The sequence below is a fragment of the Micromys minutus genome, assembly GCF_963924665.1.
Source record: "Micromys minutus genome assembly, chromosome: 13".
Classification (NCBI taxonomy): domain Eukaryota; kingdom Metazoa; phylum Chordata; class Mammalia; order Rodentia; family Muridae; genus Micromys; species Micromys minutus.
This window is the reverse complement of record NC_137982.1, coordinates 57,169,332-57,185,528: the sequence shown is the minus strand read 5'-3', so window position 1 is coordinate 57,185,528 and position 16,197 is coordinate 57,169,332. Positions and strand designations below refer to the sequence as shown.

At 33.5% G+C, this 16,197-nt stretch overlaps 1 protein-coding gene across 1 annotated transcript; it reads left to right on the top strand.

The window, feature by feature from the left end:
• Positions 1-12,520: 12,520 nt before the first annotated feature.
• LOC308428996 (olfactory receptor 8K3-like) lies at positions 12,521-13,462 on the top strand (the record flags this gene model as incomplete). Its single annotated transcript, XM_080927637.1, has 1 exon — positions 12,521-13,462. One exon carries the CDS (start codon positions 12,521-12,523, stop codon positions 13,460-13,462), a length of 942 nt encoding a protein of 313 aa, XP_080783763.1.
• Between the last annotated feature and the right edge of the window lie 2,735 nt (positions 13,463-16,197).

Genomic DNA, 16,197 nt, shown 5'->3' with positions numbered 1-16,197 from the left:
GGTAGACTGGGAGGAGAATAAATCCTTGAGTATAAAATTAAAATTTTAAATGATTAAATAGATTTATAAAATAAATATTAAATAAAACTATAAATATATACTTCTGTATATTTTCAATCTGTAAAAAATATGATAGATTGACATTTGATTTCTCAAGGTTTCTTCAATGGGTCCTGTATTAAGTTTCAATTTTTGGTAATCACATATCCTTATCCTTAAACTATACCCAACAGGAGATCTGTTTTCATGTTGCATTCTGTCTTACATGTACTTCATGCTTATGGTGGCTAGTGGGATTTCTGTGCATGCTATAAAACCTCTTGGAATTAAGTACTGATGGAATTATTCATGTGGTGTTATGCCAAAATGCCTTTGAAAATATGTAAATGTATCCCTCTTTTTTTGGTGTTGTTAAATAAAGTGGTAAGGAATAATAAAATAAAAAAGAAAGAAAGAAAAGAATAAAAAGGAAAAAAGTTTATATGATACACAGGAAGTTTTAAAATCATTCAAAATACCCATGTAATAATAATTTCTATTTAATTTTATCTGCACACTATTACTTATCATGGGAAAAGATACATGATACATTAAAATGTATTATAAAAAGAAACTACAGAAACTTTTCTTTTACCAAAGTATGATTTTGAGTCTTCCTTTTTAAACAAATAGTAAAACCATTCCTTCTAATTCACTTTGACATTCTTCTGTGTTTGTAGGTACTTGACTATAATATATAAATAGATTTATCAAAATTAAATTGGAAAGCATTCTTAATAAAAATTTACAAGTCCACAGTTTTTATCACATGAACATATTAATTGTTTAATATTCATATAAATAGTGAAAAAAATTGAAAGACAACACATTGTGGGGGACTAATCTTGCCATAGTTGAAGAAAGCATGAATAGGTCAATGAAGCAAAAGTGACAGACTCCCACTTCTTTATCATTCCAGGTCTGTAGAGAGTTCAGTACTAACCAGTGGGATGTACATGAGCATATGTGAGCACAACCTCTTTGTGGATCTGTTTATACCCTGATTTATAATGCAAAACAGTACACGTGTGTGATTTTTGAGATTTCCTTAGTACATGTTAGATATAATCCAGCATAAAATCCTCGCTCTTACTTCAAAACATGAAGAGGCATTTTAGGTTGAGATAAAAAGAAAGAAATTATAATGAAACATTTCCCCAAATTTACCAATGTGTACACACCCTATATTAAAATTAATAAATAATTCATATCCTGGATATACTCTCTGATTTCTTCATATATATTTATGTGGTGTATCATCTTCAGTAATAAACTTACATCTGTATTCAATAAAATTTACAACATAACACATGTAGTTACTGTGTCTCTAAGTTTAGGTTTTCCTCTTTCAGTTTTCAATGATAGGTGGTGGATTTTTTTTTAATTTTCATACCTGATATTGTAGAATAATTATTGTATACATTATAATATATTGCTAAATGTATTGTGGTCTTATAATTATAAAAAGATGAATACAAATCTTAAAAATAAGAATCACCATTCACATACATGTCCCCAAAAGTTAAATATTTCCACCTATGATTTACACAATTTTAAATTTATTTGTACATAAATATTATCTTTATGTCACTAAGTTATTGTTAACCTTCAGAGCAGAAAACAATCCACTAATATTTTTGGTGTCTGAGTAGTGGATGAAGTTGGATATTTTATAGGTCAGTTGGGTTGCTGTCACCTGATATGAGGGGGTAGAAAACTCCTACAGTTTCAGAAGCAAATATTTGTTAATATCGAATAACATTATATTGAAAGACAAAGCTAGTTTTGAACAATTTCTCATAACTTTGTCTGTTTTGAATTTGAAAAACTTAGAGATGTGTTATATATGTACATTAAATACAGAATATTAAATATTAAAAATGAAAGAATTAGATTTCTGTTACTTATAATAGTTTATAAAACTTTTTCCAAATAGTAATAGTAGAATTCTGATGGTAATATAATATTTTATTTAGAAGAAATCATCCCATAAGTTTTGATGGAAAGTCACAACTCACAGTAGTGACTGAATTCATTGGTTTGGGTATCAAAAACTGCTTGAAAATATAAACATCACTGTTAAAATTGTTTATAACCATTTATGTGATATCTCTGATGAGCACAATGGGCATGATCTTCATTACAATGATGGACTCCAGGCAGAAAACAGCCATGTACTACTTTCCCAGACCTGTAGCTACTAGAATTCTTGTTTACAGCATCCCAACCAAAGTTGTGAGAAACAGAGTTTGTGCTATACAATTATCCCTCTATCTGTTAATTATTTCTGGTAAGATTTTTATTCTGTTTTAATGTCCTATGATCACTCTATAGCTTTTAAAGTGGTCATGTCAACAAAAAACACGTTAGTGCCCAGTGTTTGTCATTATCTTTAAAGGACAAATTTACTTGTTATAAAGAAGACTGAGATGGTCACTTAGTCTTTCTGTGCACTCAACTCATCAGCAATTTCTAATTCAACAGTCTTCCTTTTTGATTTTATTCTATTCAAATATCCACAAAGTTGTTCACTTGCTTAGTTACAGTCACACCAATGTATTTCATAGTTTTTGTGACTAGTGTGAAGGGTATCTTTTCCCTAATTTCTTTCTCCGCATGATTGTCCTTTGAATATAAGAAAGCAACTGATTTGTTTCAGTTAATTTTATATCCAGCCACTTTGCAGAACTTGTTTATCAGCTGTAGGAGTTCTCTGGTGGAATTTGTGAGATCTCTTAAGTACACTATCATGTCATCTGTAAATAGTGATGTTTTTACTTCTTCCTTTCCAATTTGTATCCCTTTGATTTCCTTTTGCTGTCTAATTGTTCTGGCCAGGACTTCCAATACTATGTTGAATAGGTAGGGGGAGAATGGGCAGCCTTGTCAAGTCCCTGATTTTAGTGGGATTGCTTCAATTTTACCACTGTTAAGTTTGATGTTGACTGTTGGCTTTTTGTATATTACTTTTATTATATTTATATATGGGCCTTGGATTCCTGTTCTTTCTAAGACTTTTAAATGAAGGGGTGTTGAATTTTGTCAAATGCTTTCTAAGCATCTAGTGAGATGACCATGTGGTTTTTTTCTTTGAGTTTGTTTATATGGTGGATTACATTGATGGATTTCCATATATTAAACCATCCCTGAATCCCAGGAATGAAGCCTACTTGATCATGGTGAATGATCGTTTTGATGTGTTCTTGGATTTGGTTTGCAAGGATTTTGTTGAATATTTTTGCATCAATGTTCATAAGTAAGATTGGTCTGAAGTAAGCATTCTTTGTAGGGTCCTTGTGTGGTTTAGGAACTAGGGTTATTGTAGCCTCAAAAAAAGAGTTAGGTAGTGTTCCATCTGATTCTATTTTGTGGAATAGTTTGGAGAGTATTAGTATTATGTCGTCAATAAATGTCTGATAAATTCTGCACTGACCAATCTGGACCTGGGCTTTTTTTGTTTAGGGGGCTTTTGATGACTGTTTCTATTTCTTTAGATGTTATGGATCATTTTGATGGTTTACCTGGACCTGGTTTAACTTTGGTATCTTGTATCTGTTGAGGAATTCATTCATTTCCTCCAGATTTTCCAGATTTGTTGACTATAGGCTTTTGTAGTAGGATCTGATGATTTCTTGAATTTCCTCAGGTTCAGTCGTTATTTCTCGCATTTTCTTTCTGATTTTGTTAATTTGGATACTCTCTCTTTGCCCTCTAGTTAGTCTGGCTGAGGGTTTATCAATCTTGTTGATTTTCTCAAAGAACCAGCTCTTGGTTTTTTTTGATTCTTTGGATGGTTCTTTTTGTTTCTATTTGGTCTCTTTCTGCCCTAGGTTTGATTATTTCTTGTTCTCTATTCCTCTTGGGTGTATATGCTTCCTTTTGTTCTAGAACTTTCAACTGTGTTGTCAAGTTGCTAGTGTGTGATCTCTCCAGTTTCTTTTTGGAAGCACTCAGAGCTATGAGTTTTCCTCTCAGTAATGCTTTCATTGCATCCCATAGGTATGGGTATGTCCTATTTTCATTTTCATTGAATTCTAGAAAATCCCTGATTTCTTTCTTTATTTCTTGTTTGACCCTGCTATCGTTTAATAGTGCATTGTTTAGTTTCTATGTGTATATGGGCTTTTTGTTGTCTTTGTTTTTATTAAAGACCAGCCTTAGACCACGGTGATCAGAAAGGTTGCATGGGAGTATTTCAATCTTCTTATATCGATAGAGCCTCTTTCAGTGTCCAATTATGTGGTCAATTTTTTTTTCTTTTATTTTTAGACTTTATATGAAAAAACAAAGATAAATAAACTTAAACATTTTTGCATAAATGTATACAAATACAACTGTGTCAGTGCTTTGCTTTTTTTTTTTTTTTTACAATGAGCAAAAATTACATGTAATACAGGGTGTAACCCGGAATTTGTCAATGTGTTCTTGGTGTGTAAGGATAGAGCATGACTTTTTTTGTTTTGTTTTGTTTTCTTTTTTTTTCTTGGACTCCACACCGTCTGTGAGTGGTTTCTGGGGCAGTGTGCGCCTCTGGGTTTAGCATCCCACTATCAGTGACTGCATATTATGTCTGTTCTTTTGTGACTGGGTTATCTCACTCAGGATTATATTATCTAGATGCAGCCATTTTCTTAAGAATTAGGTTAAGTCATTATTTCTGGTGGCTGAGTAGTATTCCATTGTGTAAATGTACTACAATTTTTGTATCCATTCATCTACTGAAGGACATCTGAGTTCTTTACAGCTTCTAGTTATTATAAATAGAGTTGCTATGAACATTGTGGTGCATGTATCTTTGTTGTATATTAAAGTGTCTCTGGGGTATATGCCCAGAAGTGGAATGGCTGGGTCTTCAGGTAGTACTATGTCCAATTTTCTGAGGTAACACCAGACTGATTTCCAGAGTGGTTGTACCAGTTTACAACCCCACCAACAGTGGAGAAGTGTTCCTATTTCTCCACATCCTTGCCAGAATCTGATGTCATCTGAGTTTTGGATCTTGGCCAATCTGACTGGTATAAGGTGGAATCTCAGGGTTGTTTTGATTTGCATTTACCTGATGGCTAAGGATGTTGAGCACTTCCTCAGATATTTCTCAGCCATTCGATATTCCTCAATTGAGAACGTTTTGCTTAGCTCTGTACCCCATTTATTAATATGGTTATTTGATTCTCTGGTGTCTAGCTTTTTGAGTTCTTTGTATACCTTGGATATTAGGCCTCTATCTGATGTGGAATTGGTAAAGGTCTTTTCCTATTCTGATGGCTGCCATTTTGTTTTCTTGACAATGTCCTTAGGCTTACAGAAACTTTGCAAACTCATTAAGTCCCATTTGTTAATCTTTGACCTTAGAGCTTCAGCCATTTGTGTTTTGTTCAGAAAAATTTCTCCTGTGCCTATGTGTTCTAAGGTTTTCCCTACTTTCTCCTCTAATAGTTTCAGTGTATCTGTTTTAATGTGGAGATCTTTGATCCACTTACACTTGAGCTTTGTACAAGGAGATAAGAAAGGGTCTATTTTCATTCTTTTGCATACTGAGTGCCAGTTGGACCAGCACCATTTGTTGAATAGGCTCTCCTTTTTCCATTGAAAGTTTACAGCTCCTTTGTCAAAAATCAGGTGACCATATACATGAGGGCTCATTTCTGGATCTTCTATTCTATTCCATTGATCCACATGCCTATTTCTGTACCAGTACCATGCAGTTTTCAGCACAAATGCCTTGTAATATAGCTTGAGGTCAGGAATAGTGATTCTCGCAGATGTGTTCTTGCTGGTGAGGATGGAATTTTGTTGGGGATTACATTGAATCTGAAGAGGTTTGAAGTTCTTATCATACAGGTCCTTGTACAGTTTCTGTTTTCATTATTTGTCCATTGATGAGAGTGGGGTATTAAAGTCTCCCACTATTATTGTGTGGGGCAAAATGTATTTTTTGAGTTTTAAGTGTTTCTTTTATGAATATAGGTGCTTTTGTATTTGGAGCATATATGTTAAGGATTGAGAGTTCCTTCTGACTGATTTAACCTCTAATGAGTAAAAAGTGTCCTTCCTTATTTTTTTTGATAACTTTTGGTTGAAAATCTACTTTCTTCGATATTAGAATGGCCACTCCAGCATGCTTCTTGGGGCTGTTTGCTTGTAAGTTATTTCCCAACCTTTTACTCTGAGATAGTGTCTGTCTTTGTCTCTGAGACGAGTTTCCTGTATTCAGCAAAATGCTCGGTTTTGTTTATGTATCCAGTCTGATGGCCTATATCTTTTTATTGCGGAGTTTCATTCATTTATTTTAATAAGTATCAAGGAATAGTAGTTGCTGTTTCCTGCTATTATTGCTTTTGTAGGTTGAATTGTGCCTGTGTGTCTTTCTTCTTTTGGTTTTTTGCTTAGGAGTTTTCTTGTTTTTACTATGAGGTAGTTCCCCACATTGTTGGGTTTTCACCTATAATTCATTGTAGTGCTGGGTTTGTGGTAATATATCGTGTAAGAATTTCAAACCTCTTAAAAGGTATTTGAGGAAGATCTCAGAAAATGGACAGATTACCCATGCTAATGGACTGGAAGGATTTTTAAAATGGCCATCTTACCAAAATCAATCTACAGATTCAATGCAATCCCCAACAAAATTCCAACCTAGTTCTTCATTGAACTGGAAAGAGCAATGTGCAATTTCATCTGGAATAACAAAAGACCTAGAATTGCAAAATCCATTCTCAACAACAGGAAAACATCTGCTGGAATCACTATCCCTGACCTAAAGTTATATTACAAGGCAATTGTGCTGAAAACTGCATGGTATTGGTACAGAAATAGGCACTTGGATCAATGGAATAGAATAGAAGATCCAGAAATGAACCCTCACATATATGGTCACCTGATTTTTGACAAAGGAGCTGTAAACTTACAATGGAAAAAGGACAGCCTATTCAACAAATGGTGTTGGTCCAACTGGCACTCAGCATGCAGAAGAATGAAAATAGACCCTTTCTTATCTCCTTGTTCAAAGCTCAAGTGTAAGTGGATCAAAGATCTTTATATTAAACCAGGTACACTGAAACTATTAGATGAAAAATTAGGGAAAACCTCATAACAGATAGGCACAGGAGAAAATTTCCTGAACAGAACACCAATGGCTCGTGCTCTAAGGTCAAAGACTGACAAATGGGACTTAATGAGATTGCAAAGTTTCTGTAAGGCTAAAGACACTGTCTAGAGACAAAACGGCAGCCAACAGAGTGGGAAAAGATCTTTACCAACCTCGCATCAGATAGAGGCCTAATATCTAAAGTATACAAAAAACGCAGAAAGCTAGACACCTGGGAATCAAACAACCCTATTAAAAATGGGGTACAGAGCTAAACAAAAAGTTCTCAATGGAGGAATATCGTATGGCTGAGAAACATCTAAAGAATTGCTCGACATCCTTAGCCATCAGGGAAATGCATATCAAAACAACCCTGAGATTTCACCTCACACCAGTCAGATTGGCCAAGATTCAAACCTCAGATGACAGCAGATGCTTGTGAGGATGTGGAGAAATAGGAACACTTCTCCACTGTTGGTGGGGTTGTAAACTGACACAAGCACTCTGGAAATCAATCTGGCGGTTCTTCAGAAAATTTGACATAGTACTACCTGAAGATTCAGCTATTCTACTTCTGGGCATATACCTCAGAGTCTCTCCAATATACAGCAAAGATACATGCACCACAATGTTCATAGCAGCTCTATTTATAATAGCAGAAGCTTGAAAGTACTCAGATGTCCTTCAGTAGATTAATGGATACAAAAATTGTGGTACACTTACACAATGGAGTACTACTCAGCTATCAGAAACCATGACTTAATAAAATTCTTAAGAAAATCTATGCATCTGGAGAATATCATCCTGAGTGTAATAAGCCAGTCACAAAAGAACAGACATAATATGCAGTCACTGATAATGGGATACTAACCTCAGAAATCTCGGAATATCCCAGAAACAAATCACAGACTGTGTGAAGTTCAAGAAAAAAAAAAAAAAGTAGGTCAGCTTTTCACCCTGTGTATGCATTAGCTCAGCTACACTGCTTTGTGGGATTGTGTTGCTTTGGCTGTGATCTGAGAATGGTGCCTTTATTTCATGTTTGTGGATGAAGATCTTACTTTCAAGACAACAACTATGCTTTTCATATTGTTTCAGCTTTTAACAGTGGTTTTATATTTAAAGGCCCTGTACTCTGATTAGTTTTCAATTTTCATCAAAGTCCCCTAATTTTGCACCTGTTTTTGTTCAAAGGGGTTTCTGATAAAGAACAGCTAAAAATACAGACATAATGAAACAAATTATGCATTTTACCTATTTGTCTGAACCTCCCAGATGTGGATTAAATAAAGGAAAAAAAAAACAAATAATCACAAAGTTAAAGTGATCATTTAATCTCTTTAAGTTTTCACATGTCTTCTAATTTAGTGCACATTACGTAACTGAAACCTTACTCTATTTATCATCAATTAATTAAAAGTTATTTCTGTCAGCATGGTATTATTCATGTTGATCTCTGCTAACAAAGTATGAATTTTTAACGGTGAACTAATATACTTTGTTTTTATATATTGTAACATTGTACTATTTGTATAAATGATTTTTGCGTTCATATATCCATGTTTGGATATTTCATTATTTACAACTTGGAAATTACGTATATTGCAATAAACAGAAGACCACACAATTACCCTTTAGAATCTAGACTCAATGCTCTATTATAATTATTATATTTTTCCATATGAAAGCTGGTTTTTATACAACAAATAAGTAAATCACAGTTGCTGACAAATTGAACCTGAGAGTTGATAACCTCCAGGCATTATCTCATTAGACTTTCAAATGTTTGCTTGTAATTAATAAATTTTTTGTGTGTCATCAGGGACAGTCTCTATGGTATAAAAACATACAAAGATAGATATCAAAATGAAAACTAAGAACCACAGTGGGAAATGAAGACAATTTTACTGCAGGTAACAAACTGTTACACAAAGCTCTGTAGTTTAAGAATTAAAAATATGCTGGCATCTTTTTCTATGATTTCATTATTTATGGGGATTTTTTGTTGCTTGGTATCTATTCTCTGTAATATTCCACAAGCCTTGGCAGCAATAATACCTCTTCACTTCTCTATTTAATGCTATTTTAAGAACATTATTTGATGTTGAGAAAGCAAATACTATTAACTACCTTTTAAATACACAGAATAGTTTTCCTAGGTAAAATATTTTCTCTCCTCTTTTCTCTTTCTCCCAATCTCTCTCTCTCTCTCTCTCTCTCTCTCTCTCTCTCTCTCTCTCTCTCTCTCTCTCTCTCTCTCTCTCTCTCTCTCTCTCACACACACACACACACACACACACTCACTCACTCACTAAATTTTAAAACTATTGAAGCCTAGAAGACATAGATATTAAATAAATTGATGGAATTTTATTTAGAGAAAAATTTTGAGAATCAAGTATTAAATCTGTTATGTTTTATAGAAAAATAATAAATTATGTTTGGCTGAAATTTACTAAGTATCCCCTATAACATTATCCCAAAACCAGAGCAGTAGAATATTTAAGATAAGAAAAGTAACTAGTCACAGACTGATAGAAGAGATAGAGGGGAATTAGAACACAATTTGATAATATAATATGAAAATGCTATAATAAAACCAATTATAATACCTAAAACATAAAAAATATATAATAAAAATATTTATGCTATAAAACCTATCTTAAATATTTTAAAGTCAACAAATCATTTGGTAGAGGAAATGTGTAGATGTGATTACTTTTTAATCTTTTATGTATTAACAGTATATTTATCAATTCATTAATTAATTAACTGTTAATGCACTTGTGCAGAAATCACTGTACAGGTTCATGAATCTGTTCTCCTATTCCATTCTTGTGTCCTCTTGCTCAAACTCGAGTCCCCACACTATGTGGTTTGACATGTGGAGACATCTCTGAGAAATTTCTGGTTCTGTAATGAGGGAAACAAGAGTTATGAAAAACAATACTTGAGAGTCAAAAGATACCCATAATACCTTCATGATAATGGGTAAACTTGTACTAAATACAAATACATTTTCTGAGAGTATACTTTTTAAAAATAGCATCTAAGTATCAGTGAACAAAATAACATATGCTACAATATGCTCTTCTTTTCACTGGGTCCTAAATCTCTTCAGAGGAAGACTATCAGGTCTGTCCTTACCTATAAGAAAATTCACTGTTTGTCCACTTAAGCTTTGTCCTTTACACTATTATCAATCATGCCTATACAAAATAAATTATGTTTGGATATTATTAAGTTATAAAATTACTAATATTTATATGATAAGATATGAAGTGTATATGTAGAGAATAGATTATCAGGTAACCACCAGATTGTGTGAGTGAAGTGTCAGTTAAATACAACCAGCTGTAACAGAACAGTGAATGCTCAAATATCTCATCCTCATGGATCCCGAGGCTGCACTTTCTACCATGGATACCATTGTAAAGCATAGTATTTTTTTTTACTTTCCCCAGGATACATTAACTCATATTCATTTTTACAATAGTAAAATTTATTTTGTCCTAAGATTTTTCTCTGTGTCACATTCAGACATGGCATATTACATTGTGTTCTATGTCGTGATGGAAGGTATTCCTTGAACTAACCAACTCAAAAGATTTCCTATCCCTCATTTGTGTCCATGAAGATGCCATCTTATAGAACGTTAGTTTTGTTTGGTGTTGTTTACTCCTCAGTTATCTCTAATATAATATAAAACACTAAACATTGATTACAATAACGTCTTAGCCATGCTTAGAAACACTGTGACTAAATGTATACTATTATACTATAATATTTCTTAATAAATGTTGGATATTGATAGTTTCTCCATAAACCAATTTATAATTTTTCTCTTAATTATTTTCAGATGCTTTCCCATTTCTTAGCACTTACATGTAGTCCACTTCTGATGAATTATATAAACTAAACTGTGTTATAATAAAAAAGTGTTCTTTCACACACACACACACACACACACACACACACTATATATATATACATATATATATATATATATATACATATATATATATATATATATATATATAGAGAGAGAGAGAGAGAGAGAGAGAGAGAGAGAGAGAAAGAGAGGGAGAGAGAGAGACAATGACCATTTCTCAGTTTTATATGATTTATTTTAATTTTGTTAAAAATAAATTATTTTATGCAATATATTTTATTTATTAACATGATATTGAATAAAACAATCATTCAAAATGAGAATAAAATATGAAAATTTTCTTTTGGCTCATTTATCTACAGAGAGTGGCAGCTTCTGGTTACCCCATTTTCACCACCAACAAACTCTTTGCTCATTTTTTTTCAGATTTAATGAAGAAACTAATATCCTCTTGTACATGATATGCATAAACATTCATAATAAAATAATTTCAGGTCAGTACGTGTATCCAGAAATGGATTAAAATCTATGTGTTCATTGTCTCTTTAGACTATTTCCTAGAAGCACAAACTTGTTGGATCACTTATTTCTACTTGAGGTTTTCAAAGTTCATACAGAGATGTCTTTACTTTGTATATACCTCACCTTATTTTTCCATAGAAATGCTTGTACATGCTAAGTAATATGTAGGAGGATTGCACAGACACTCTTACATGCTCCTAGGTTTTGTAAAATCAAGACAATTCTGAGTGTAATGAGTAACCCTAAGCTCATTCATTGATCTGACTAATATGGAGTGTGTAGAAACTCCAGATCTTCTATTTTTATGTGAAGATTCTGTAGATCTATATGTGATAGTAGAGTTGTTTTTTTTAAGTTTTAATAAGTATATGTACTATTATGGGCAAATATCTTATGTATTATCACAAGTATATAATTATTAAATATTACTATGTGTTAGTACCCTATCAAAAATAAAATATATAAGAAAAATAAATTTCATCAATGTTCTATCAGTAAGTATCTAATATAAATATATACATACATATATTTATATCATCTATACATGTACATACATTTTTCTGAAGAGCAACATTCTTGAATCCTGGGCATATTAGGAATTGAAGCTGAATGTTTTCTTGGCTAGATATTAGGTGTAGAAGGATCTTTTATAGATTAACTAATGTCTAGTACTGAACTAAAGTGACTGATCTCAATATAGTTAGGCAAAGCAAATATTATTGGGTGATAATTACTGTACCCTCTGATTTAAGCTATTATTGGAACAGGACTAAATATTCATATTTGTGCATTTAAAATCACATTTATACTTATGTATACGTGTAGATGTGTATAATGGTATATTATATTTTCTTCGAAAATAACTTGAATGTTTGGAGATATTTTATTTAAGCCATTTTAGGTAGTAAAAACTCAACAAATGACTTTTAAGCTCTATTGACTGTATAATAATTTCCACTAAAACAGAATTTCTCATAAGCCCTATGGAGAAACAAAACTTCACAATGGTGACTGAATTCATCCTTCTGGGCATCACTGACCGCCCTGAGCTGCAGGCCCCATTGTTTGGACTGTTCCTAATCATCTATATGATCACACTGGTAGGAAACTTGGGCATGATCATCCTGACAATGGTGGAATCCAGGCTGCAAACACCCATGTACTTTTTTCTCAGACACCTTGCTACTGCTGACCTTGGTTATTCAACAGCTGTGGGACCAAAAATGCTAAGAAATTTTCTTGTAGAACAAAATACAATATCCTTTTATTTCTGTGCTATGCAATTGTCTTTCTTCAGTATGTTCATTGTTAGTGAGTTTTTTATTCTCTCTGCAATGTCTTATGACCGTTATGTCGCCATCTGTAAACCGCTTCTCTACAATGTCATTATGTCACAACGAGTGTGTTGGGTCCTGGTGGTCATCCCATACCTATACAGTATATTTGTTGCTCTCATAGTCACCATAAATATTTTTTCTTCATCATTCTGTGGCCAAAATATTATCAGTCATTTCTACTGTGATGGTCTCCCTTTGATATCTCTGCTGTGCTCAAATAAAAAGGAAAGTGAAATGATAATTCTAATTTTATCAATTATCGACTTGATTTCTTCACCCCTAGTCATCCTTGTCTCCTATGGGCTCATTCTCAGAGCTGTTCTCAGGATGAACTCTGCTGAGGGCAGACGCAAGGCTTTCTCCACCTGTGGGTCTCATCTGACAGTAGTCACTGTCTTCTATGGGACTCTGATTTTTATGTATGTACAACCAAAGTCTAGTCACTCTCTAAACACCGACAAGATGGCTTCCATCTTTTATACCTTAATAATTCCCATGTTAAATCCCCTGATCTACAGCTTGAGGAATAAAGATGTAAAATATGCTCTTAGAAAGACAGGAAAAAATATACAAAATATCTTCTCCTAGAACTTACAACATATTATTTAAGTTTATAGCTGTTCAAATCAAATAAATTTAAATGCTTTATAAAATTCAGTGAAAAAAACAGTAAAACAAATGTTTTGTTAAAGAGAAGACAGATTATACACAATACCATTGAAGAAATTAATTAACACAGTGAATTTTTAAAGTCTAAATAGAAGGCTAACATGGTGTTTGTTGTGTATAAGAAACAATAGGACAGATATCTTGAGTATTTTACATTCATTTTATAAATTTAACTTTTCAATAAAATGCCTAGTGTTTACTTGTGTCTGTGTATTTATTGGTAGAAGAAATATGCATGAACTGAACATAGCCTCCTACATCTATGTAGAAGATGTAAAATTTGGTCTCCATGTGGGTCCTTAACAATTGGAGCAGAGGCTGTCTTTGACTATGACTCTGTTACCTGCTTTTGGATCACTTTCCCTTAGCTGGACTGCCTTGTGTGGCCTCAGTGAAAGAAGATGCTTTTAGTACTGAAGAATCTTGTGCCAGGGTGCGTCAATACCTGGAGGGGAAGGGGACCTGAAAGAGAAGGGGTAGGAAGTTAAGGTGTGAGAGGGTGAGACTGGGATGAGAGTAGGGGTGGGGACTGTAATTGGGATATAAATTGAATAATTAAATTAATTAATGGGAAAAAAGAAAAACAAAACAAAATTTATATTGTGGATAATTACATTGTACTTGGGTCCAGAATATCTTATTGTAGCCCTAGCTAGCCTGAATAAATATTTTCAATTGGCTTAAACTTTTACCAAATTCTATGTAAATATAATGTTTAGAACCCATATTAATGACCAAACTTTGTCATTTCATACACTAGAGACTAAATCAGGGCCTTGGTCATTCTTTGATAAAGAACATCTATCTACCAAAAAATACATAATACAAGATTCCAGTAAAAAACATGAAGTTTAAATAAAATGATCAAAAGAAAGAAAAAAAAAGAACACGAAGTTAACTACTAAAACTTAATGAAAATTCATCTCAAAAAGTTGTTAATTACTTTGTACTCTATTTATTCTCAAATGAAACTGGAAACCATGAAAAGAAATTCAACATCACAAAGCCTCTTGGCTATAAGAGCTGAAGTGTTTTAAAGAATGCACAAACCTTTTAGGTTTTGTTTGTTTTGTTATCAGTGAACAAGGTACTCTAAGAGGTTTTATTCTGATACTTGCTGAGCTCTTCCTGAACCACATTTATAGCAGGAAAACCATAAAGCTAATGACAAATTAACATGATACTGTATTACTGTTAATATTGATACTTGCAAAGACAAATTAATATTTAAAAGTTTTTCAATAATTTGAATATTCTTTTCCCTCTCAAAAGAAAAATGTCAGTCATATTTGAAACACAATTTTTCATAGATTTGCTAGTCTAAATTTTATTTATTTATTGTTACACTCAAATTTTATTCCCCTCCCAGTTCAGCCCTATGACTGTTACACATCCCATACATCCTTCCTGCCTCCCTGTCTCCATGAGGATGTCTCCACCTTCACCAAACTTCCCACCTCTCAGCAGATCTCTCAACTCTCTCTCTCCCAGTCTCTTGAGGGTTAGATGTATCTTCTCTGACCGAACCAAGACCCAAGAGTCCTCTGCTGTATATGTGTTGGGGGCCTCATCTCAGCTGGTGTATGCTGCCTGGTTGGTTATCCAATATATGAAAGATCTCAGAGGTCCGTGTTAATTGAGACTGCTGGTCTACTTTCAGGGTCACCCTCCTCCTCAGCTTTTTCCAACTTTTCCCTAATTCAACCACAGGGGTCAGGAGCTTTTGTTGATTGGTTGAGTGTAAATATCTGCATCTGACTCTTTCAGCTGCCTGTTGTGTCTTTCTAAGGGCAGTCATGATAGTGAGTGTTCCATAGCCTCAGTAATGGTGCCAGGCCTTGGGGTCTTCAGTTGAGCTGGATATCCTTTTAGGCCTGTCCCTGGCACTTCTTTTCCTTAGGCTCTTCTCGATTTCCATACCTGAAATTCTTTCAGACAGGAACAAAATATACAATGGAAAAATCAAAGCATCATCAATAAATGGTGGTGGTCTGCATATAGAAAAATTAAAATAGACCCACATTTGTCACCTTGCACAAAGCTCAGGTTTAAGTGGATCAAGGGTCTCAACATAAAACCAAATACAGCCAATCTAATAGAAGGGAAATTTTGAAAGAGCTTTGAACTCATTGGCACAGGTGGAAATTTCCTAAATAAAACTCAAATGGCTCATACTCTAAGACCAAGAATTGATAAATGGAACCTTATAATACTGGAAATTCTGTAAGGCAAAAGACATAGTCAGTAAGACAAATTGACAACCTACACATTGGGAAAAAATCATCACTAACCTCACATACAATACAGGATTAGTGTCCAAAATATATAAAGAACTCAAGAAGCTAACCCACCATAAAAGCAAACAACCCAATCAAAAAATGAGGTATAAAACTAAGCTAAGAATTCACAACAGAGGAATCTCGAATGTCTGAAAAGCACCTAAAGAAATGATCAAAGTCCTTAGTTGATCTAAATTTTGTTAATTTTAATTTTCTTAATTTAAATTATTTTATTTATTTACCTTCCAGATATTCCCACTTCAATACTACCCCATCACATTCCTCCTTCCCCTTGCCTTCTACAGCATGTTTCTCACCAAAGCAGGCCTCCCTCTGCCCTGGGACCTCAAGTCTCCACAGATCAAACACATATTT